The sequence below is a fragment of the Siniperca chuatsi genome, linkage group LG8, assembly GCF_020085105.1.
Source record: "Siniperca chuatsi isolate FFG_IHB_CAS linkage group LG8, ASM2008510v1, whole genome shotgun sequence".
NCBI classification, from domain to species: domain Eukaryota; kingdom Metazoa; phylum Chordata; class Actinopteri; order Centrarchiformes; family Sinipercidae; genus Siniperca; species Siniperca chuatsi.
The window spans coordinates 23,895,488-23,908,237 of NC_058049.1; the positions used below are offsets into that span (position 1 = coordinate 23,895,488).

At 39.7% G+C, this 12,750-nt stretch overlaps 1 protein-coding gene across 3 annotated transcripts in view; it reads right to left on the reverse strand.

The window, feature by feature from the left end:
* The window catches only part of si:zfos-2326c3.2 (misshapen-like kinase 1), a 66,788-nt gene that overhangs the window by 25,082 nt on the left and 28,956 nt on the right, over positions 1-12,750 (reverse strand). For 2 of the 3 annotated variants that reach the window (XM_044204824.1, XM_044204822.1), the window contains exons 14-18: positions 12,373-12,507; positions 7,916-7,981; positions 3,701-4,036; positions 1,956-2,090; positions 1,529-1,657 (exon numbers count right to left, since the gene is read on the reverse strand). In XM_044204824.1, the coding sequence (XP_044060759.1) occupies positions 1,529-1,657; positions 1,956-2,090; positions 3,701-4,036; positions 7,916-7,981; positions 12,373-12,507 (801 nt within the window). The remainder of the gene's footprint in view (positions 1-1,528; positions 1,658-1,955; positions 2,091-3,700; positions 4,037-7,915; positions 7,982-12,372; positions 12,508-12,750) is intronic. The other variant, XM_044204825.1, reaches the window with a different exon arrangement.

Sequence of the window (12,750 nt, forward strand, 5' to 3'; positions counted from 1 at the left end):
TAGGAAGGTTTCTGTGGTTATGAAACCTTTATGTACAACAACGTCTACAGTGCCCAAAAGGGTGAAGAGCAGAGTGCAATAAAATCTTTAATAACCCACTGGGAGATATTTATTACTGAGAATCTAATGAGACCATTTGGCTTTGCTATTTCTTCACATTTCAATGTTGCTCCTTTAAACTCCCCAAAGCCATGTCCAAATCTAACATTCGGTGTGGAAATATTATCTGAGTCAGGGATATTTCTTAACCTTTTTCAACACTGTTGCATTCATGATATAACAAGAACAGCATTGTGAAATCGATATATCAGATCAATCTATGGAAGTGTTGCAAAGCACTGTCTTTTAAACATTTCATTCTTCTCAAACTCTCAGTCCTACCAACCAGCTGGTGACTTTTTGACCTCTCATCTCCTGGGTCACATGACCCAGATACAGAGAGGAAGACACACCCAGCAGAGCAGGAAGTGAGCTGTGGGACTACCTATCATCCTTTTGACAAGCTGCCCACATCCCGCATCTGGCTCCCCACTGAACACAAACACACACACACACACACCACCCATGTGTTGTGTGTGCTTGGTGTCTGTTGTTTCCTGTTTACAGCACACACATGAAATTAAAATTAGAGCTTATTCAGCATTACAAAAACCTTCAGTCTACTAAGAAGGGGTCTGAATTATCAAAGACCCCTCAGCATGAACTTAAGACCATTTAAGCTTATGCAAGATGATTTGAATTCAGACAGTTGTAAAAATCAGCACATTCCTGTCACACTCTATTGTGGTGTGCGTCCCCAAAAGTTTAAAACAGTTTAAAGCCGCTCCAGTGTTTTAAAGCAGCTCCAGTCACCACACTGCAATCACAGGAGAGAGTAGTGACTTATTAACTGCTCTACTGACTCCATATGGCCTACTGTTAGTTCAACAACGTAACACAGCAAACAGACAGCTTTATTGGGCTCTCCTCCTCTCTCTGTAGTAGTTATTAGTTGTTCTATTAACTCCATATGGTGTTCTGTTAGTAAATACACCTAACAGCATATTCTGTTCGTAAAACACCTAGCGGGGGAGCAGTGATGTTAGGCAGAAAGCAACAGAGAGAAAGAGAGAGAGAGAATGATGTGTTTTTTGAGTGAGTAAGGTGTCTTTATCACAGAGATGTTTTTAGTTCGGGGCACTACATAACAAGCCTCGAGGAGAGGCACAACCCCACTCCTCCCATAAGCATTCACAAAAACACACACACTTTCCCCAAAACACATGCGAACACCCACAGTGTGCCAATCTCGTGCTGTGTGCACCACTTCTTAGCTTGGTATGACCAAAATAAAAGATTCTTAGCATACATAAACACATTATGCCAACCTTATTTGATGCAGGCTACATCCTGTGCCTGGCATGACAATAATAACAACTTCCTCTTTCAATGGCAGCCAGGAAAACGAAATAAACAACTTCAATTTTTGCCTCATTTATGCAAGCATGTAATGTTTCATCCAGCAGCTAACAGGACAGTTGTTCCTCACCTTAGGTGGCGTCGTGACAGAGTCCCAGAAGACATCATCAGTCGGGGACATGGGGCTAAATGGGGACATGGCCACATCGGACATAGAGCTGCTGTGAGGGGCGTCTCGACTACAGCGCAGATTGGCATTCTGGGAAAATAAAAGGTTCATATGTGACTGTAAATTGCTTTTATACATTCACACTTTCAGCTACATCACCAAAATTACTACAATAACAGGGAAGATTAATTAAGATTAGTATTTTTGAGCGTTAATAGTAAAAATGAAAGTGTGCGCAAAAATAGGATCATGTGTAAAAAAAAACATCCTCACACACATTAGTCAAACGGGGAATAGAAAAGAATAAAATAGACTAGATAGAAAAAATGCTTAAAATATAAGATAATTTAAAGAGCACAGAGTGTGATGTGATATAACTGTTGTATACCTGGTTGAGGTGAGCTCTCTGCATGGCTGGAGTACAAGGACTAGAGCTGCTCCCAGAGCCCAGCCTAGAGTGCACCTGGCTGGGCAGACCGGCAGCCGAAAGCAGCCTGGCTAGGTTTGACGCTTGGAAGTCCATCTAAAACATAAAACATGTAAGACTGTGTGTGTGTGTGTGTGTGTCTAGAATCATATATAGATTGACCCAGTCCTATGTTTTAATCAGTCTCACTGAGATCAACATTTCTTTTTCATACATACAGTGCAAGCCCTACTGTCCTACACATATACACATTGATGCACTTTATGATGTATAATTCATACCAATCCTGTCCCATTACCTACACTATGCAACATGAGATCATGTTCACAAAAGTTCATGACATGATGGATTCGCCATGAATACATAGTTCACATGTTTATGTGACTTTTCTTAATGTTCACATAAGACACATCTATATCAATCCTAAAAAGAGCCATAATTATTATATTAGCTGAGCTGTGAAATACATAAATTCTGGTGATTTTGAAAGACAATGAATAACAAACAAACATGTCAAATTATACTGATTCTATATATACAAACCGTCTATCTAGTAAATTTTTAAAGTTTCACTTTTCCATTTAACCCATTTAAGATTTCAATATCCCAAATAGCAGATATTGATAACGTCAGCCATTACTTTACGGGATATATAATATATACGCTTTCCTCTTGCGTGCTACGACATATTGAAGCACGTATAATGTTGGCTACAATGAATGATGGGTGGCCCTAATCATGACGAGGTGTGCATGGAACTGGGATGACTGATGTGATGCAGCCATGACACATCACCTTTGGAGGCCCGCTATTGGCTGATTCAGTGCTTTAGTGCATTGTGGGTAGACATGATTGCAGTCCATACAGCACTTTGGAGTCACTGCAGTCAGCACTTAAGAATCACATTTAAAAACTGTTTTAAATTACTTTCAACTACTTTATACAAAGCTTCTCAGTCCGACTTTTTACTACGACTTTTTAGACTCCTAAGTTAAAGTTTGGGAACATTCTTAAGAGTATTTCTTAGAAGTTTTATACACACTGGCCCAGACATGAGAAGAGTGCCACTTATCAGTCAGTGTCCCATAAACAAACATTACAGCTTGGTGTTTTTCTTTAAGAACTTTGACGCTGATCATCTGAAAGCTTACGTTGGAAGGAAAGTTACAGGGGATACGAAAGACGGGAAATACGAATAACCATATAAAGTCAGCATAATCAGTTTTGTCGAACTCAACAGAGTTCTGGAGTAATAAATAAATTAATAGATTTATTTTTTTTTAAACCATATATTTCTTGAGAAATGGCACCTTTAGTCTGTTTCCTGTTCATGTTCCTTGTGTGGTTTAGCTACTATGCTAAGAATAACAACCACTTGTTGTCAGACTAACTTAACCACATTCTACCAAACATTTGGCTTACTTTCTGCAGACCTTTGTGCCATTTAGGTAAAAGACGTCAGTCAACTGAGATAAGGATGAAGTGACCAAAAGTAGGGAAAAAGGATTGGACTGGATTGGAGGAGGGACTTAACACAGTAAATATGACAAAGAAAAAAGAATACGTGGGAAAAAATTTAAGAAATAAATCACTAAACTTAATGAAAGTGAGGAGGGTGCAAGGGGGACAAGGAGACAGATGTGGGAGAGATGTGGGATGTAGAGGTGATACAGGGTGCTACACAGCTGAGGAAGACAGGGTTTTACCACTGAGCGCTGGCTGTTTGCAGGGCGGCAGGGCGAAGCAGCAGCAGCAGCAGCAGCAGCAGCAGCAGCTGTGTTCCCACTATTAGCTGTTAGCTTCTGGACAGCTGCCACAGGCTTTTCTCTCTGCCTCTGCCTCTGCCGCTCTCTCTCCCTGTGTCTGTGGTCGTGCTGCAGCGACAGGAGCTGCGTTTGGTCCTTGGGCAGGGTGCGGTGGGATCTCCTGCCCGCTGAGGGCTGCTGATGCTGAGCCAGAGGCTGGGGCTTGGCTTGTGGCTGTAGCTGAGGCTGGGAGAGCTGGGCCTTGTGCTGAAGCAGCTGGTTTGGAGCCACGGCTCTCTATGTAGCAAACATGAAAAGCACACATAGAAACGGACCGAGCCTGGGAGTGTCTATATGAAATAAGATACATGTATACTGTATTGTTAAGCAATAGTGTACATGCAAATTTCAGCAATCAGGATTTACGACTTATTTAAGAGGGAATCTTGAGAGCTGCCATTGCAAAGTCAAGAAAATAAGGCCTCTAATACCTGTATTAATACAGAGAGGTATTATTAGTCTTCAGCTTTAGATAATTTTAGATTTTTCCTTTCCTGCATCTGGGGCATACGATGATATTGCTGTCACACAAGGCCTCTCAATCTCAGAATCCACCCTAAATCTTATTAGCTAGTTTTACATGAACACATCGCCAACACATGCCCTGTTATAAAACATGAGTGTCATTTTCAACTGATTTGAACCCCTCTTGGCGAGATTAGCTGAATCTTCTTAATTAGATTTAATTAAAATTTCCATATTTTTTGTTGAATGACAATATTCTCAAATAGCACACTTGGATTGTCATTTTGATATGGCAGAATGGCCTAATATTCGCTAATCAAATTTTACTTGAGAAGGAAAAATCACTTCAGATACAAATCACAAGGAATAAGTTATTATGGCATTTCAGCTCCCAGAGAGTCAAGATGTTCTAATTAAGGAACAACTGCCAGCGCCAATGAGAGCTAATACTTTAAGGTTGTTCTATGGTGAATATGCAGACTGGAGGACTGATATATACTGTGACAGGTCGGATCAACACTGAAGTTCATGTATGACTTACTCTTCATATAAAATGATTAATTGTACCCAAACTATTTGCACGTTTTCAATGCAAATCAAGCGAATGTTGTGCACGCAAACATTCTTGTTCCGAACAAAATGGACACTCCCAGTTTCAGTAGAAATTGAAAAGACAAGCCACTGCTGTTGCACGAAGACCTTATAAAGCATGTACTGGATCATAAGCACATAAGAAAGAAGCCGATTTGAGTCTAAAGCTTTGGTGTAAAGCAGCTGGTTCTCTGGCTTGAGAATCTGATTTGCAAGCACAACTTTCTCCAGAGGAAATGCAATAAAAGCACAAGTCGAGAACCACTACTGCCATCTACATCTCACGACTCGGATTTTCTTAGGGTTGCAGCTGTCGTAAAAACTCTTTTTTAAACAGAACCAATAGCCATATTATATTGCCAGGAGGATGAATTTTACAAAAAGGATGACAAAATCATTTTATGACTGATGCACATAAAGCAACGTCTACGAAAAATCTAAGTTTGTGCAGATCAGCACATAGACTGAGCTCTACGTTTGCCTAAACAGCCCACCGAAGATGAATCTAAAGTTACAAACAGTAACACTTTGGTTTGAATTGCGCAGAGGCTAGCCACATAAAAGCTTGAACTATATGAAAGCAGACTCTTTCAATCATCCAGGAAGCACACACACACTCCAATTCATCACTTCTGCGATAGTAACCCTTAAAGGTGCTTTCAGGGTCACATGCCAACTAGATGAGATGAGATATATGTGACTGCTGCTATAGAGGGTAAAACACCAGAGATTTAATGCTGTTTCTTGAGAATGAGAGGACACATAGTCCGAATACTCAACATACCTAACTAACTGTGTTCAACTAACATCAGCACTGTATTCATGGTAACACATCAGCTTCCTTGGTCCCTGGGAACAAGGCCTATTTTCACAACAACATTACAAAACACTCCGTGGCAGCTATCTGCAATGTACCATCCAAATTACCACTAAAGAATGGTGATTTGAATGAAAATAATGAGTAAGAATGCCCAACAGTGAAAGACAGTGACAAAAATAATAATACTCAAATTAGTCCATCTGATATTTCATCTAAGGTTTAAATCTGTAATGTTTGTCCTGTAATTCTCATGTGACACACACTGATGTTAAAGCTGTTCAATATAGCTATTCTAATCGATATTAGCAGATCAAATTTGTCATTTTTGTCTTTTTCTGCTAAGCCCAACTCACCGAGGTATATGTACAAACTATCTGCAAATAAGGCGAGTAAGTATAAAATAAGACAGAAACTAAATGGCAGCAAAACGCACCAAAGCAGATATTGTCTTTCTTTCATTTTATGAATCTACAGGCTATGGAGTAAAAATCAAGAGCAACTCTCATTTTACGACAGAATCACAACAACTTGACAGAAGACAGGTAAAACTGAAGCGAAGAACAGAAAGATGAGGGACTTGGGGAGGCAGTTATGAAAGGAACAGAAAGTGTTTGAGAAACAGAGAAGTGACAGCGAAAACGAAAAGAGAAATGTTTGGTGAATTTGTATGTCTGAAACCCCTACTGAGATTAGATAGTAACATTTTGCAAGAAAAACCGAGAGACAAGTTTGAAAGAGAGATGCTAGAAATGAAAGAGGTTACACGCTGTGAACGACGGAGGGAGGGATGAGGAGAGGAAACGTGAGAAAGGGAGAGAGAGAGAAGGCATGCTGGGATCAGCAGAGACAGAAGGAGAGAGAGATGGAGAGGGAAGGCTATCAAACAAAAGTGATGGCATGCTGTGATAAGCATTGGCTTAAAAGCTTGTCAAGATCTGACACTACTAGTACAGTTCAGTGTATGTCACTGTTGCCTCTCTGAATCCTTACTGGAGTCTCAATACAGAAATACAGAATTAAAAACTCCAATCTTTCACAGTCTCCTTGAATGAGAACTTCAAAATGATGAACTTCCCCAGCCCCACCAGGGGTGTCATGCATCCAGAGCATCACTGAAACACTGTCTTTCTCTATCATTTTAACGCATGTACAGCATAAAACCACTCAGAGACTATTTGTTTAGCCTTAGCCCTTTTTGTTCTCTTCCCTACTCCATTGTACAGTCTTATAACCCTTTTCTCAATTCCTCATCTTCCTAGGGGTCAGCGACACAGACAACACCAGTAAACAAGTCTCTCTCTTACACAAACAATTCCTCTTGGATTTGAGTCTTTGGATCAAAGCAAATTCTCTCTTCAGCTTTACAAAATAATATTCTCATATCATCAAAGTGGGAGCATCGCTACTTCAGAAGACTCCACATCTTTTTAGGCACTCCAACCAACGATTATTTTCATTATCGATAAAGCTGCCAGTTATTTTCTACAAGAATCAATTCATCGTTCGATCTATCAAATGTCAGAAAATACTGAAAAATGCCCATCTCAAAGTCCTAAAGCCCCGGGTGATGTCTTTCAATGTCTTGTTTTGTCTGACCAACATACCGAAACCCAAAGATATTGAGTTTACTATCACATAAGACAAAGCAGCAAATCCTTACAACTGAGAAGATGGAGCAAGAGAAGGTTTGGCATTTTTGCTGGGAAAACTTGAAGTAATTATCAAAATAGTTGCAGATTAATTTTCTGTCAATTGAGTAATTTATTAATCGACTAATCGTTTCACATCTACATCTTTTTTCCCCGCTCGTTAAGACGATGCAACCATATATAATATTGTTTTCATCACTAGCATGATACTGCATTGTTCCCTTCACGCAAACACACACTGTTGTTAAGTTAGCATTAACAGATAAAACAGGCATCAGATAAAGTAGGGAACTGAAAACACAAACATTGGAAGGCTGTAGAAAGTAGAAAGAGAAAGAAACAAAATAGGGGACAATCACATAGAGAGAAAGAAAGAGAGAACGTCCTCCTGAAAGGTTAGCAGTTAGCACACAAACCCACTTAACACATTGCAAGCTCCCACACAATGTGTCGTCATGGACCAAAACCATCAACGGCATTAAGAATCAGCCCACATTCAGAATATTTCAAAAGAAATCCCACCTGCCCTAACTCATATGAAAAAAAGGAGGAATGAATGACAAGTAAGTATGTAGAGTGAAGGTTTGTTACCTGCTCTGCTGTGGAGCCCAGAGGCCTTACTGACACATCGGCACTCCGCTGTCTGCCTGCCTGCTCCTGTTGGAGACACACACATACACACACGCACCCCACACACACGCACCCCACACACACACACACACACACACACGAATGAACAGATAGCCACATGGTTGTATGAAAATATCTGACAGTATGGTCCATGACTTCGATTACTTTTTGTTTAACCCTAACTACATTTTACCTTAATTCAGAACTCTCTCTAAAATCCTCTCGTTCCACATTATTGTATTCTTGTACGGTCCTCACAAGAATAGCAATACACATGCACACACACACACACACACACACACACACACACACACACACACACACAGAGGCTTACTTTAATTAGGGTATACTAAGGTCTTGAGCAGAATTCTGAGAGGTGGGAACTAAAATATTCAGAGTGTGCAAGATGGCATGGAGCTTTTAGCCAACGCCCTCAATTCTAAATATTTCATTATGACCTCGTTTTGAATTTCTCCTGGAAAATGCTTGTATGTCCAAATTGTCCAAACTGGATATTTTTACATTAACAATGTTTAATTAAATCTACTCAATTTAAATATTTGCAGTGGTTGCACCATTGCCTTTAGACTGTGTTTATTTGGCTTGGATCTGAAGGGTCACATTCAGCAGAGCTCGAGCTGAAACGGCAGCTTAACAGGATGACAAAACTTCCATGATGAAGATTGTACATTTGATAACAAAAAGTTAAGTGCCCTTTGAGCCATAATCCAAGGTGAGCATTCACGCAGAAGCTCAATCTAGTATTAACAAGAATGGCAATGACAGTACAAGACATCGGCTACTTCATGTAAATGTTGCAGGGGTGAGTACAGAGACCCCTTAGGTGTTCTACAGATCACCAATTTCAGGTCAGCTAGCATGCAACAAACAAACAAGCACAGGAACAGGAAGGTACAGAGTTTATGGGAAATGTTGTCTGACAGTGCTGCTGGTGGGAGATTTACCTAATTTGCAAAACTGGCATGTTTCCAGCAATATTTGTAGCAATGCATGTATTTTAACTGAACTTTGGTTGATTGCTTATTTGTTGTTAATAATAATCTTCACATACAACAGCGTAAAAGCTAATCTTGTGTTATCACTACAAATCATTTAGCATGACATTGATCCTTGAGGAAATTCTGGATGTCAGGATGTCATGCAGGCCTTCTACAGATGAAAGATACCAGCTGTCCCTGTTTAATCACATTACACTTAAATCTATAATGAAACAATGGCATCTTCATGACACCAGAGTAATTTTAGTGAAGATGGCTACAGCTGTTTTTCTTTCACTGTACTGTAGTTATTCTGCTTTATCCAGGGAACAGCTCTGCAGAGCATGTCTTTTAGCAGTACCCTGCCTAAATTCGAGCATCTACACAAACTTTCACCTGGGAATTGCCCACTGCAACCACACTACTCCACTGAGCAGCCCCACAGGTGCAACTCGGGGTGCAACAAATCCACAGAGAAACAAGATGAAGAGACTACAGCCATGCTAGCGGCTCTGTGAGGTTGTACTTAGGCACAGCGGCGGTGCTTTGAGCTAAATGCTAACATCAGCTTGCTAACATGCTCACAAAGACAATGCTGATGTTTAGCAGGTATAGTAGTTTAACATGGTAACATTTGTTACTTAGCACTAAACACAACAAAAACCAAAGTATTGAACAAATTAAAATTTGGACCTGATGATGGCACTTGGTAAAAAGTTAAGGGAACACCAAAGTTATTGCAATTCTGCGGGGGACATAAATATGTGTACCAAACTTCATGGTAATCCAATTATATGAGACATTACACTCCAAATCAAAAATGTCAAAAATTTCACAAAATGTCAACCTCATGGTGGCTAGTGGAAAACGTAGGGGATCACCAAAGTCAGCAGACTTCATCCTCTGGGGATCATGAATGTTTGAACAAAAATTAATAGCAATCCATCCAGTAGTTGTTGAGATATTTCAGCCTGGACTTAAGTGGTGGACCGACCGGCCGACACTGCCATCCTGAGAGACACACTGCTAGTATGGCTAAAACCTCATATGGAGCTGAGTTCCTTAAAAGTATTTTTTTTATAATAGGGAAGAAGCAGAGAATAGCAATTTTAGCATTTGACAAGTAATAACCAATAAATGTTGGGTAGTTTTACTAGTACTATTGTAATACCATAGCTGGCAAACAATACAAACCAGGCAAAACTCCACCTAACCATAAAAACATGCACCTGCTGCATAGTTGTCAGTTAACAGTAGTCCCAGTCTATAAGCCACCACTGAAATACATTGTGTGATGTGTGAAATGATTGGAACAGCGTCACCAAGACAAGTTCTTCATCTGACAAAATACAAGACATCACATCACACACTCACTGAACCTGTCACATAATTCAGTGCACATGCATTAAAACTTGATAAAGCATCAGATAGATCCATTAAGTATGCTGAACTTAATGACTTAGAGGCAATCTGTGTAATCAGAATCTCATACGTACAGCTAGCGCTCTGCCACACACACATAAGCGCAGCAAATAGACATATAATATAACTAGACAGATATTAATAGCATTGAAATACAGTGTCTTCTACATGAAGAAATCAGTTGCTAACCTGCTCCTTGGTGTTAATATGCACCTATTGAAAGTCACTGGTGGGTGGGATAGATTCATTAAGCATGTCTTAAAATTAATGACTACTAAATGAATCTGAAAAAGTAGAAAGAGCTATGTGTCTTTGTTTAAAATGACTGGAATTGACAGAGACACTTCACCTTGTCTCAGGGTGCGTACACACACACACACACACACACACACACACACACACACACACACTGTCATGGGCACACAACTGTTGCTCTGTAACACTTCCGCCTAGAGAAGGTGATTTTTCATTTCCCACAGATTTTTATGATGTTATAAATTAAGTTTTAACAAGGTAAAAGATATTTTTATAGCAACTTCATGGAAGTGACGGCCCTCCTTCAAACAGGTAACTGCAGAACAGAAGCAAAACAAAGGATTTCTGAAACTTATTCAATCTACAACTAATTTACAAAACCTTTTGAAAGTGCTGTGACATGATAATTTTTATATATATATATATATATATATATATATATATATATATATATGAACCCCCTATTTTATATAAATTTAATTCCTCAAGATTTGATTCATGCAGCACCCACATACCGCAAGTACTGTTTGATGTAAAATGTATTAAAAAATGAGAAGAAGGCCTCTGTTTCTTGTATTATGATGAGATTAAAGTTGATGGAAATGTGTCCAAAAGGTCACTTTCCAGCTCATAAAGTTTTTCTTTCCACAGTTCATAATTATAAAATTTACATATTTGCAAATACTCTCTTCGGGCCCGCCGCGTCCAGGAGAGAATGTTTTTATCACCTAGGTGACAGGTGCAACCACTGCATCAGTGCAGCATGCATCAAACACACCTTGAGCTCACAGAGTTTCTGAGGAAAACAAGTTCATGTTAACTCACTGTAGCATCAAACGGACACACCGCCCCAGTGTTTCACACACTCTCCTGCCACAAGGGAGTCCTTCTGACAGGTAACTAGGGTTTTTGGTAAATGCAGACATTATGTAACTTTGGTCTTACTGTACATCAACTACACATCTCAAACAATCTCGACTTGGGGCTGTTTCCATTTGTATCCAAGGTGTGACAGGCCAGGACTGTTGTGGCACAAAGGTCAGATTATAACACATTTATACAGGCTTCCTATCATTCATACTGGACGTATTGTTTTAATTCTTATGTCGGCTTTTATAAGGTGTTAAGGACATGCAACACAGGCAATCTACTGTGAAGAAATTTCAGAAAGGAGCAACTTAATACCTTAAAGCTGCAATAATACATATTTTCATTTGAACAATGGGTGAAATTACTATTTTGACTGTTTTGGTTTCATGACGCGCGACATTAGTGTTTTGGTTCACTCTTACTGCTTTCATCAAAATCAATTAAGCTTTCAGCCAAAACAAAATAAGGCACACCTTACTGATCTAAATAGTTGAAAATCCATTCTTTCCCTAAACAACAACCTTTTTGGGGGGCAATGAAAAGAAGTGTAAAACAGAAGCATGATAACATATGATCAAGTATTTGAGGTATCTTCGTGAACCGAAGTGTTGAACAACTGGGGATTTCCTATCCAACAGTTGTCAAGGTTTTGCACTTTGGATTAAAGTGTGGGACCGACGGACCAAACAGAAGCACCATTCCTAGATCCAAGTCGCTGTTCTGGGCTGTAGTAATGTATGCACGTTTCTCAACTTCTCTAAATGCCAAAGTTCACTGTAAAGCATCTCTGCACGGCAGGTTGAGCCACGCAAGGTCAAAGTTAACACGCTGAAGTTTCTAGTGACGAGTACAAAACCAGAAGTTCATCTTTACCTGTCTCCTGTCACTCTTCCTGTTTCTGTCATCCAGAAAGTTTCTGTTGTCATGGAGATCAGACTCCTCCCCAAGCATGATCTCTTGAAGCTCCGGCCACTGAAAGGCGCAGTCTGACAGCTGCCGCCTCTGGTGCTGGAAACAGCAAACAAAGTGCCGGTAACGGTCACGCCAACATCATTTACATTAACATGAACTACAACAATACAAATCTTTCGCAAGTGTAAATGCTATTGTTCTGTTTTTTGTTGACTTGGAAGCAATATATGAATTTTCTATTTACGGCACTGAGCTGATATTATTAAGAAGTACAACCCCAATAAAACCACAGCTAGAGGAACAGTTGCATGTGATTGCGTGGTCACATAATCTCATACA